General features: G+C 52.3%; 3 protein-coding genes across 3 annotated transcripts; 1 reads left to right on the top strand and 2 right to left on the bottom strand.

The window, feature by feature from the left end:
* Nucleotides 1-2,200: 2,200 nt before the first annotated feature.
* mvp1 (sorting nexin Mvp1) lies at nt 2,201-4,666 on the bottom strand (the record flags this gene model as incomplete). The annotated part of the gene is made up of 5 exons (XM_041686626.1): nt 2,201-2,410; nt 2,499-3,089; nt 3,152-3,294; nt 3,350-4,108; nt 4,168-4,666. The coding sequence occupies 5 exons, from the start codon at nt 4,664-4,666 to the stop codon at nt 2,201-2,203; spliced, it is 2,202 nt and encodes a 733-aa protein (XP_041540592.1).
* Nucleotides 4,667-5,187: 521 nt separating this feature from the next.
* AKAW2_30144S (uncharacterized protein) lies at nt 5,188-8,834 on the bottom strand (the record flags this gene model as incomplete). Its single annotated transcript, XM_041686625.1, has 3 exons — nt 5,188-5,883; nt 5,940-8,731; nt 8,783-8,834. The coding sequence occupies 3 exons, from the start codon at nt 8,832-8,834 to the stop codon at nt 5,188-5,190; spliced, it is 3,540 nt and encodes a 1,179-aa protein (XP_041540591.1).
* A 466-nt stretch (nt 8,835-9,300) lies between these two features.
* On the top strand, nt 9,301-12,078 carry AKAW2_30143A (uncharacterized protein; the record flags this gene model as incomplete). The annotated part of the gene is made up of 2 exons (XM_041686624.1): nt 9,301-9,465; nt 9,532-12,078. The coding sequence occupies 2 exons, from the start codon at nt 9,301-9,303 to the stop codon at nt 12,076-12,078; spliced, it is 2,712 nt and encodes a 903-aa protein (XP_041540590.1).
* Between the last annotated feature and the right edge of the window lie 133 nt (nt 12,079-12,211).

Raw genomic sequence — 12,211 nt, 5'->3', positions numbered from 1 at the left:
CTAAATATTGTTCACGCTGCACGAGGAAGGTAGGTGGGCATGCTAGGTATGTGATGCCGCACCGTACGTTGCATCCAGACATACAAAGAGTGAACAAGAATAAAGTTCACAACAGAGCCCAATCCAATGCCCGTTTGCCTTGGCAGGCATGGAGACCCAATCCTCGCCGTTGAGCGAGCTGCATGGGAAAAAGCCTTCATAGGTTGTCTTCTAGCTGCAGGGGAACATTGAAAGTAAGGAAAGGACAAGACAAGTTGGATAGATCTATCACGTTCAATATGATAGGTAGTTGCCTCGACGAGAGCACGTTCGAGTGTCTCCCACCATCATACCAATCAAGCTTTGAGACAAACTCAATTATGTCTACCCTTCATTTGGAGACTCGAGTCTGTGCCATTGCAACCCCGCGGAGGTGGTCAAGTGGACATGACAGTAAGATGATAGCATTGAAGCATAACTGAGATGCTTTGAACTCTACTAGTTGTCTACTGTTGAATATAAGTTCATATAACACTGTCCTATATACTTACTACATCTGCCACAGTGCCGTAGTAGTACGTTCTGCAATACCGACTAGCCAATGAACATAAGCCAACTTGTCACATTCAATATATCTACTGACAATCAAGCCATAATACAATAGAGAAAACGACCATATCATAACATTTTTAAAATATTGTCCATGTCACTTTGACATAAGTATGTCACAATCGGGATACTATGGCAAATGCAATTATGCAATTAGTATTATAAAAGTCTTGATTACTTATCAGGCATAATAACAAAAAGCAATTTCACCACACCATCCCCTCTACTAGTCTCCTCAATAGCACTACTACTATTGAAGTCCAATTACTTATAAACTTGGGAAGGTAACGCAAACCCATCGACTACTAATTGTAATAGTATCACCTCCTCCTTTCCAAAAGGTTTCCAATTCCTCCAATACCTGCTTCTTATCTGGCCTTGCCTAATAGTAGTAAATTTCAATTGAAGCACTGGAATCTAGGGAATAATTCGATGCAGGCATATATCACACCACCCCCACCCCCACCCACAAACCTGAACTACAAGTACTACTTAGTATGATGGAAATCCACCGATGGGATCTATCTACCTACCACCTACTGCATCTGCAGTCTACGGATCTTGCTTGAGTCAGTGACTAAGTACTTTGCAGATAGATAACTAACTAACCGATTACTACTACCCCTTAGTAAGTAGTATTAGCAATGCTCGGCAATCAACCAGTCATTACCTATGTGCAGTGACCTGCATAAGAATATACTATATACGAACGAGTTCCACGTGAACAGACAGGAACTGACAAGAGATTTGATACGTAGTACTTGGTTCCTGAATGCAACTACTACTGCGTAGTTCTGTAACTAGCCAATGAGGGTCAGGGGTGTTGTGGGTGATGATGTCTTCGCTTTTATTTAACCCGGCTAGCGCGCGAGTACACAATACTAAATGTCTAGTTAATAGTTCGTATTGGTAGAATACCTCAATTGATGTATTGTGGGTGAGTGGTTGGCGATCATAATCTGTGGCGAGGGTTGAGAGAGCTTTGATTTCGAGTACTATGCATCTAACAGAATGCGTGGATATAGTTCTACTTATTGCCTGTTGGGTCTACTACTTACTCACTATTCATGGAAAATTTCGGGATAACCCACCAGTCACCTGAACTCAAGTCACCTGAGGGAGAAAAAAAATTACCAGCACGAGGCAGACAGACAGATGGACCCACGATGAATGCCTGATTTGACTTGGTTCTGCATGCAAGTGTGTTACTCTCTCCTGCAGGTCAGTCCCAAAAAGCAACCCAACCATGTGTCAAAAGATCAACCCTGCAATCTGCAGCCGACCACGGAGAGAACAGGAGTCGCTTGGAAGCATGACAAACAAACACATCACGGGCAAAAAAAAAAAAAAAAAAAAGAAAAAAATCAAGGAGAAGACAACAGAATTCAGGCTAAACAACACAGCAGCATAGATGGAACAGCGTCGTAGCAAATACGGCGGAACAGAGGAGGGGAAAATAAGCGAGACATTATGCGCGTGAGAAGCAAATAAACGTGACAAGATTCTGAGCCAAAGACTACCGCCGGTAATTCCCACATTGACAAGTCACACACATTTATCAAGACATACGTGCCAACAGCGACACGGGGAACAGACTGGACCCGGTCGAAGTCTAATCACCCAGTGGCATGCCCTCCACTTGATCGCTCAGTGACCGCCAATTGTCAGCCTGCAGCTCCGAATATTTCACTCGCTCCTGGCTCCAGTCCTGATGGAGCCGGCTGATGTGATACTGGCTCTGTTGGAAATACATAAGTTCGTTGCGGATGCATTCCTTGATGAACACCCCACGTGCGTGCTGATGCACAATCGATTCCTTGTCCTACAGCAGTGTAACATGCAAGGTCAGCCATTTCCTTTCCCTTTCTCATCTTCCACGCTACACCCTCGAAATTGTAGAAAGCCCATACCTTGACAATTGATTCCTCTACCTTCTCAATTTCCCCAGGCTTGACCGGCTGGGTCCGCGCCCGTAATTCTTGCAGTTTTCTCTCGCTGTTCTCAATCCGCTTTTCTAACTGAGGGATGTTGTTGCGTGCATAACGGTCCCGCCGGTCGAACATCTCGCGAACGCTGACCAGGCAGTCCCGTTGGCGCTTAAGGTCTTCCAGCATCCCTTCCTCCCAGGCTCGTGCTTCATCTTCTAGCAAGCTCTGACTGGCTGAGAGGTGCCTCGCGGTGGCCTTAATGCCTTCATTGAGCAACGGCACGTCGTTGGTGTCAAAGGCATACGTGTCTCGCGTCATCTCAGTAAGCGACTGAAGGGCGAGCGAAAATCGCAGATGATCCGCGGCAAGCCCCTCATTGCGCTTGGCTAGACGCTCGAGTAAAGTGCATAGGTTGATGTATACCTCCGCAGACCTCTTGACGCCACTGCGAACCGTATCGAACATGTCCGTGAGGTCCGATGGTAACGAGTCCTCTAGATCGGGAGGCAAGGCTCGGCCGGTGAACTCATCTTGTACTGATATTGTGGCTTGCTTACGCCACACCGAAAGTTCCTACCCAACATTAGCTTCCCCATCTAGAAGTGCACAGAACGAGACATGAAGATCAGACGTACCGTAGGGACGGTGAGGAACATAATGACCAGCTGCTCCTGGCTGAGAACCGGGTGACGAACAAGGGCATTGGTGAATCTGACGAGTCCCCTGCGACGCTTCTCAAGGAAGGAATTGGAATCCGCTGCAAGGTGAGTGCCATTGACTTTTACCAGGTAAGTAATCTTGGAGAGCTTTTAACAAGCTTTGTTCAAACGTACCTGAAAGTCTCTTGGGTGGAAGCAAAGGCAACTGCCGGAATGGGTATCGTTTGTGAAGGCAGTCCAGGAGCCAGACAAAATCGCTATACCGTCGCACGACCGTGCTCTGCCTACGCGCCGACTTTACCTCGTAATTGCGATGTTGAAACATGAACATGCCCTCCTTCTCCGGGAGTAGCGTTATCGTTATGACTTCTTCTAGACGGGGGCTGCTGACCCGGCCTATCCCCAACGACCGCCGACGGGGATTGGGCTCGCCCTGATCACTTCCAGAGGAGCCAAAGCCTCCAAGCCCTGCTCGGACAGGCCCTCCTAGTCCACCACCACTGCCTTCAGATGTATTCCCCGTGCTCTCGCCCCATCCAAATCCAGTATTGCTAGGTGGAGCATCGGCATGGCCGTTGGCACGGCCGTTATCAGACGCTCCGTGTGTATGATCCCCCTCACTGGCCCTACTCGACCATGCATTGAATCCCGATCGCACGCTCCCAAACCCATTCAAAACGGCGTGCTCAGATTCGGTCTGGGCATGATTGTGACCACGGTGCAGTTGGGGACTACCCCACGGATCCGCCTCTAAGCTACCCATCGACCCTCGGGCAGATCGTCGCGACTGAGTCGAGCTCGGTTCTCGTAAGGCGGCGGAGGAAGGAGGAGGAGGAGGCGTAGCGGGACGGTCTTGTGACTGGACAGGTGTAGCCGATGATTCCTGTTTGGCGCGCAATGCGTCGAGGTAAGAGCTTTTCGGCACAGGAAGCTCTGCATGCCGCGCCCGTTAGTGGCTTAATTAAAGTAGACAAGTTTCAGCGCCAACTCACTCTTGCGTCGATCGTCCACTGCATCAAACGTAAGGTCCTCGCCTTCCTGCGCAAGACCCACGAGCGCTAGTAGGACACTGAACTCTCCCCGGCCAAGACCATTGGAGCTGTCACTATCGCCCGAGATAACAAGGTTGAGTATCTTCGCTTGATCGGTGGCGCTCAGGCCACTGCCCGACAGTATTTCCCGAACGGACGTCAACCCGACACCGGTTCCAACGCGGTCCCCCGCACTAAGGACTAGATCATACGCATCGATATAGCTCTCGGGGACATCGGAATCTGGCAGCAGGGTCTTCACGATCTCTTCCTTGGACGTTCTCTTATTGGTGTTACTCATCCAGGGTGAGCCGGAGCTGTCGTCATCGGCGAACAGGGAGGAGCTCGCATTGCCCGTATTGCTGCCATACGGCGGCTCGTCTGCGAAAAGGGAGGCCTTGGACCTCTGGGCCGAATTAGCCAGTGGAGAGTCCTCCGGCGAAGTGCCGAACAGAGACATGGAGACGGTGGTGGCTGGGGACGATGGATGCGACTGTTGATAGGTAGGCAGTGACGAAGCGGAGCTCGGTCGGAGAGGAGCAATGAGGTGATAAGTGCTGCGCGAAAAGGGCACCACCACGACAAACACCCCTACGGTCACGGAGGGTTGGAGAGATGCAGATCAAACAGATGGGAATAATAGTAGACAGCCGATTGAAATGATAGCGATGAACAATCGGGTGCCAACGAGGGAAAAGGGCCTGCTCTTCCTCGGGGGGTGGATGATAAGACAGCAGCAACGCGTGCAAGTGAGCGAGTGTCTGTCTCTTTGGGGGAAAGTCGGCGCTCCACCGGCGGGAGGCGCTAGTGCGGCTGGCAAGTCAAGGACCCCCTCGACAACCATGGTTCAACTGCACTTTACTCTGTCATCAACAACAACACATCTTGCAGATTATTCTATTCTTTTCATCTGGTATCTAGGTATCTATATACGTTCGCTTAGAGAATGCAGTCGCGTCCATCTCGTGCATCTATCCGCCGCTAGATGCCCCCTTCACTTGAACTCTCCGATGTTTGCTCATGGCATTCCGGCATGCTTTCCCCACCGGATGGGACCGCAAAATATCCCTTCTGCACCAAGACATCTTGCCATTCTGGCTTGCCAGTGGCTAGGATCAATGATGGATTCGCATCGGATGCGAACCATCTTTCTTTCCGCGTGTGAGCTTTGCTACCCCCTTCCAGCGCCGCGCGGCTAGCCCTGGTCTGTCGCCCGCGTTTCGTACCGCTCTGGTCCTCGGAGAGCGCGCCGGTCAGCAGATGGCGATATCGTGCGAGACGCATGTCATAGGACATGATCCCCCGAATGTACGGGCCTAGATCTTCGGCGATAGGCGCTAGGCCATTCTCAAATGAGGGGGCCAGGCGTCCCGTAGGTGCAGGAAACACATGGTCAGCCCGCATAATGGGCGCGAATGCGGAGAGAAGACCTGCTTCGGACGTATTCGCAGACTCGGGCTTAGCGACACTCTCCAGCACCTGGGCGGCTCGAGCGGCCTCGTCCTGTCCATCTTCATGCCGAAAGGCTCTCCCAAGCAGGACCTCAAAGGTACAAGCAATGGCAGTTTGCGTCTGCGAATAGTCAGGTACGAGAGAGGTGTCGAGTAAGGTGTAGCCTTCAGCGTAGTTCGATCGCTGCTTCTCCGGCATGAAAGGAGCCGAAGTATCCACAATATCCTAAAGAAAAAGTCAATGTCTGGTAATCATGTGGTATGACAGACGTCATGGCTTACCAGTTTGGCTTCGATCGAGCAAGAGGAGCCAAGAATATCCAGGTTGCTCTTCATATCCATGAACTCGGATGCCTGCCGTAACTGATCAAGCCGCTCGGCGTTCGTTGTGGCCGAGACTGGGTTCAATGGTGATTTGGAAAGGTTAGACTTGGCGTCAGCTTTACTCTCCGACTCTTGGGTGCTGAGGTGCCACCAATTAAAGGCCTCGCGCTGGGTCTCTATATCAGCATCTATGCCGTCGCACAACAACATATCGCGACTAAACCAGCCCATGTGTGGTTCGTAAGTGTTCAAACTCAGCACTCGGAGCGGATCGCCATTCTGGTCGAGATCTGAGCCCCGTGGCCACCGGTCGATAATCCAATCGAGACCAGACTTTTCGCTCCCGACTGCGATTTGGCACCAGAATCCGAGTTCCATGACGGTCCGTCGAAGGTCTCTGCCGTTGCTCGCATATAGGTCCTCAACAGCGTTGCGCTTGAGCATGTGGCCCTCATTTGCAGCCAGGAGGAGGGTGTAGTCGACGGCAAGGTCTAGTGGAGGAGGTCTATAGCGAAGGATGGCATGAAATCCTATGTCTTGAGGGATAAGTTTCTCGTCGTTACATGTTATGATGATTGGACGTTTCGACTGGTTGATTAGTGCCATGACTCCGGACCAGAACTGCTTATCTTCCTCGAAAAGAATGTCAGCTTCCTCCAACAATATAAGTGATTGCTTCTGGTTCCGAGAGCGCTTGATATCGGTCACTTGAGTGGCGCTATTCACGTCGACCTTGGGAGCCCCGTTGGAGTCTTTAGCGACTCCAGACTTGAAAAAACCCATCAATTTGTTTTGCTTGTGATCGGGTGGCGCTTCATCCGGCCCATCTGCGACAGATACTTCGCCAGTCTTCGCGTTGTGGACCAAATGATTTCGTGTCATGTCACCCACACGCTCCACGATATCTCTGGCACTACGGCGGTTACCCGGGTTGATTTCGAAAACTTCAAAATCAAGCTCTTTTGCCACCGCGTACACTGACGCCGTTTTACCACATCCCGGAGGACCACTGAGGAGAATTGCGTTGGATACGCGAGCTCTATCAGCGCCTGACTTCGAACTCAGAGCCAGGTCATTGGACCGGACCAGGGTTCTCTTAGTGGTGACATCTCCCGCTAGTTCATCATCTGATTCATTAACAGGGTCCAGTTCGTATGCCTCGTCTTCGCTTGAGACAATAAAGCCATCCAAGTTTTCTTTCTTGCGTTTCTTTCGTTTCTTCTCCTCGGCACTTTTTCTTAGTTTTTCATCGCCCTTGGAGGATTTACCGGTGTCGACTGTTGTAACCATAAGGTATTTCAGCCAGTCCCGTAGCATGTATGCTTCCTTGCTGGTTTGGAGAACTTGGTCAGCCGATTGAGGAGCATACTTTTGAGCCCAATTTAACGTTTCGAATGCCCCTTGATCGAATGGGGTCATGTAACTGGGAAGCGAGGAATGGAGCTTTCTAAGGGCTGGGTGACAGGCTCCCACGAGCGTCTTTTTGTCGTGAGAAGATGCCGATAGTTGTCTGGTCACGGCTGTTTGTATAACCTTGCCGCTAGCGACATGTCTAGAGGGAATCCTCAGACTTTGCGGAGAGTCTGACGAATATTGCCGAATTTGGTGTAAAAGTACGTTTTCGTTGTCATGAATGCTAATAGCAGCCATCTTTGCCTTCTTCAAGTCCCGCATCACGGGGTCGGAAGTGGCTGTAGTTTGGGTGTTGTGTTCGATGCCTCGGACATGGACTAGGTCGCGCGGAGGCCAAATTGGCTGTATAGGTTCGGGAAACTTGGAGCGACGATGCTTAAACGATGTGAAAGTGGTGGAAGGAACGGTTGTTGATGCTGTATCCTGGCCAGGAAATGGGCGCGCTGCAAGTCCTGTTCCCCTGGAGGGCTGTGAATTGGTAGAATTAGGTTCTCGGGACTGCGAGTCTGTGGTGTCTTGCTTGCGCGTGGACTTCTTCAGGAAGAATGGATGAGTCGGTCTCTGTGGCTGTTGTGCGACTGTAGAAGAGGCGGGGGCCACAGGCTGGGAGGCCTGTTTGACGCCATGCTTCTTGTGACCAGCAAGTATATCGTCAATCAGCTTTCCTACCCGTTCCCTCGCACTACTTTCCATGCCGTATCGGATGATCACCACCCTGCTTTCGGAACCGGTAAGCTTCTGGGAGTCCACCTTGCTACGCTTGCTGGTCCTCGTCTTCTTCGGCTTATCCTCGATCTTATCTGCCACAGGAGAAGGTAACAATTTTCCGTTAGGGTTCAGTTTGATCGTTTTTTGCCGAGGTGACCTTCTTTCTGTCACCGGTTCATGCGCAGTGCCGGCTGCAAGCTCGTGATCAGACCCTTGTTTAGTCGTGTCCACCCCCTCTGAAGCAGGAGTAGCGGGCTCAGTGCCAGCCTTGGACTCCGACTTGGACTCCGGAGGCACTAGGCCATCATCGGTCGTATCTGCATTCTCGCTTGCAACTGAGGTGGTATCTCTATCCTGAGATCGCGCATCTTTGGAGATGACATAGTTCATCACAGATCCCTGACCCGACGTTGTTGGGTTCGACTTCTCCTTGTCTGTTTTCCGTCTCTTCCTCCGGTCGGCGTTAGGGTCATGATCCAGTGTTGCAACAGGCGTAGGGGACGGTTCGGGGCAAGAGGACGGGGCAGGGACATGGTTGCTGGGCGGTTGTTTGTGCAGAAGCTCCGGGCCCTCGTAAGAGTGATTGCCGACAGGTGTTTGGCCAATTGGGCTCGTGGATATCCCAAGTTCTGTGAAATATAAGCATCAATGGACATGAGGAAGCCGAAGGAGACAATAACCTCTTCGAAAGAACGGATGGATGGCACGCTGCTCTCCCTGTCCCATAGCCATACTAAATCTGGCTCACCACGATGCATCCATGAGATGAGCCAGTGCTCATCGTCTAAAGGGAAAATGATTAGGTGAAAGGGGTACTTAAGACATGAACTGGGGTAAGAATGTCAAGGAGCGGATAGTTAGGATATTGTTTGGAGTCAGCTTCTCAGCTGCAGCAACGATAAGCAATTAAGGAACGAAATCGACGCGAAGCAGCGCGTGTTTCCGCGCGGCCACCGAGGGAGCCAATAATGCCCGCCTTGGACGTCATTTCATACCATACCTAATCCATACAAGACCCGCAGTCATGTGGCCCCTAACCCCATTGGGAGACACCGCCCGGAGATCGGCGCAACATAAGCCCGGAAATTTTTCGGGAAGCCATACAGAATGGATTTCTTCAGGAAGTTCAAGGTGCCTCAGCTCTTCGGCGAGAACGGTCGCGCTTCGATCGCATTCTTTTGGACCGGCTCTTACAATCATGGATCTGCAGCCTCCGTCGGTTCTGGCTCACTTGCCGCGCCTGTTGCATGCCTCTACCGGTAAAACCCACCTGGGCGAAGTGCATAGCTTGGCCGACTCGAAAAAGCGCAAGAGACATGAAGTGGTTGTTGCGGTCGATGGAGAGGCCGTGAATATCTACAACGTATGCATGAACTTCAAGTCTCAGCATTGGCAAGATAATAGAGACTGACTCGCCGACTCTCTCTAGATCCAAACCCCCAAATTGGTGACCTCCTACGCCGTCCCACCTCAGTCCGCGTTCTCCTGCCAGCCCTGCTCGGTGCGCAGAAAGATCAATAAGTCTCTTGTCAGGAGGCAGACCTACGTCGCCGTGAAGCAGCAGATCAAGTCTTTCGTGGAGGAGAATGGCGGGAACGGATCTAGTGCGCCTTCCATCGGTTCCTCGTCTTATTCAGTGACCGATTCGGAAAGTTCTGCGGTTTTTGTTGGCATTGTTCCAACCGAGTCTAAGGAGGAAGAGGAAGGATCGTTCGATGTTCTGGCTGTTCATCAAGACGGTCGCGTCCGGCGCCTGTCTTCGGACTTGAAGACCCAGCATTGGAGCTTACGGCACAGCGAGGTCGCCAAAACCAGCACAACTCATGAGATCCGCTCATGTTTCCTCGTCGAATTCGAAGATGCGAAGAAATCCTTGTTCAAGCGCAGACAAGATCTGGCCGCCCTAGCCTTTGGAAACCTTACAGAGACCGGTGTCGACGAACCCTCGGTGCTGTTGCTTGTTTCGCAACCCATTGGCTCTCAGCACACGAAACTGAGCGACGTGAAGGTCCAAATGTTCTCCGTTCCGGCCAATGCCTCCTCTTCGGGCCACGACGAAAGCCAGAAGATGCGCCACCTGATCACATTCAACCTCCCTGACATTGATGGGCCTGAGACGATCGAGACCCGTGGCTCGCAGTGGTACTTCCATGCTGGATCAGCTGGGCTGAACGTTTCCTTCGGACAGGGATACATCAACTTCGATCTCTCCCAGTACACTCCCACTATGACCTCGAAGTTTATTCTTGAGAATGAGGAATTTTCTTCCCTTATGCGTATCTCCCCTCAGTCCGTGATCGGTGCCGGCAAGTCCATGATCGCCGTCTACGATACGCAATACAAATCCGTGCAGCGCAATATCGCTGTCGGCGACATCCCAGCCAGTGCCTCCGGCATCAAGGCGCGCACCACGTTTGTTAGCTACTACGCCAAGCTGGGAGTTGCCATTGCTACCAAGGACAACACTCTGCTCGCTTTCGACTTGAGCCCGTCGCACAACACTGCCAACCCCTCCCTCAAACGGTCCAGGGATGGCTTGCTAATCGACGCTATCGGCCGGGGTATCGGATCCGCCAAAAAGCATCGCACCGAGGATACAGCAGTTCTGGGTCTCTCATCGCCCGAAGAAGTCAAGCGCTGGAACAAGCTGACTGCTGACCTCCACCAGTGCTCCGAGGCCCAGGACGCCGATGCTTTTGACCGTGCAGTACTGACCTACTTCGGTTCCAACGGCTTCCCTTCACCAGAGGACTACGTCAACCCGGAGACAACAGTCCATCTTCTGTCCCTGATATTCAAGCTGAAAGATGATGCCTCGAGCCAGGACCAGCTGTCAGCCTCGTCTTCATTCCGCTTGTCCATCAACCTGTGGCCCCAGCAAACCTGCCAATGGCTCATCCAGATCGGCCACCTGTCGCCGAACAACGTCGAGATCGCTCTCCGCCGATCCTTCAAACCCCGTATCCTCCCATCCCTCCCCACCGGATCTTTCATCCAAGCCCTGACCGAATTGGACCCATCCCTCGAACGCCTCATCGACGTCCTCCAAGGTCGCGTTCTCTTCTCCACCGACGAGCTCGCTTACATCCTCAAGCTCCTCATCAACACCGCTCGTTCCCGCTCCGTCACCCTCGATGAGGAAGCCCCCAAGGCGCTCACCAACGGCGAAGACCAAGACCAAGAGGCCACCACCCAGGCCCTGGCCCTCTCCCACGCCGAACCCAGCCTCGGAAACATCTTCCTCGCTCTCAACACCACCCTCGAAAAGATCCACCGCCACCCCCTCCCCGCCATCACCACCTCCATCCGCTCCGCCCTCTCCCGCACCGAGATTATCTCGATGGTGCATCACCTCCGCCTCTCCCTCGCAACAGGAGGCTACACCTCCCGCTTCACCGAATCCCCTCCCATCCCCGTCCCCGCCGAGCAAACCAACCCCCCGATCTCCCTCTCCACCATCGTCGACCTCCTCAACGCCTCCGTCGACGCCATCGGCCCCTCCGGCTGGATCTCCGCCGCCTCGGGCGTCGACGACTCCATCACAGCCCGCGACCAGGAACTCATCGCCGACCTGAAGTCCGAAATTTCCGCTGCCCTCGCCGGCATCGAAGAGGCCACTTACCTCAAGGGCATCCTCCACGAATACCTCCGCTACGCTAACAGCGCCATCCGCTCCGCCACTACCACCGTTGCCGTCGACTCCGGTAGCGATACCCCTGCCTCTGCGATGGTGCGGCTCGAGAAGCTCAACGGCGCAGACCTGATGGTCTTTGGCGCTACGGAGGACGATGATGGACTTGAGGGTGACGCTAGCGGCAAGCTGTTGCCGTTGTCGCTCAAGGCCGGATCGAACGATGTCAGCAAGACTAAGGTCAAGCTGTCCACTGGTGAGGTCAAGACGAGAAGTAGCAGAGAGATTGGTTATCTGCGGCGGAAAGCGGCGGGCAAGTACTCTTTCGAGAGACTTATTGTATAGATTCGGTAGTAGTTATTTTTATTACGGTATATGGTGTATTATGGTCTAAAAGTAGAACGGATGATCAATTCGAAGCTTTATATATATATATATATTTTCATTGAGTCCATGTTTCTCATTCGTTTGATTTCTT

This window comes from Aspergillus luchuensis, chromosome 3 (genome assembly GCF_016861625.1).
Source record: "Aspergillus luchuensis IFO 4308 DNA, chromosome 3, nearly complete sequence".
NCBI lineage: Eukaryota > Fungi > Ascomycota > Eurotiomycetes > Eurotiales > Aspergillaceae > Aspergillus > Aspergillus luchuensis.
The sequence above is the reverse complement of the archived record's forward strand: the minus strand, read 5'-3'. Positions and strand labels throughout refer to the sequence as shown.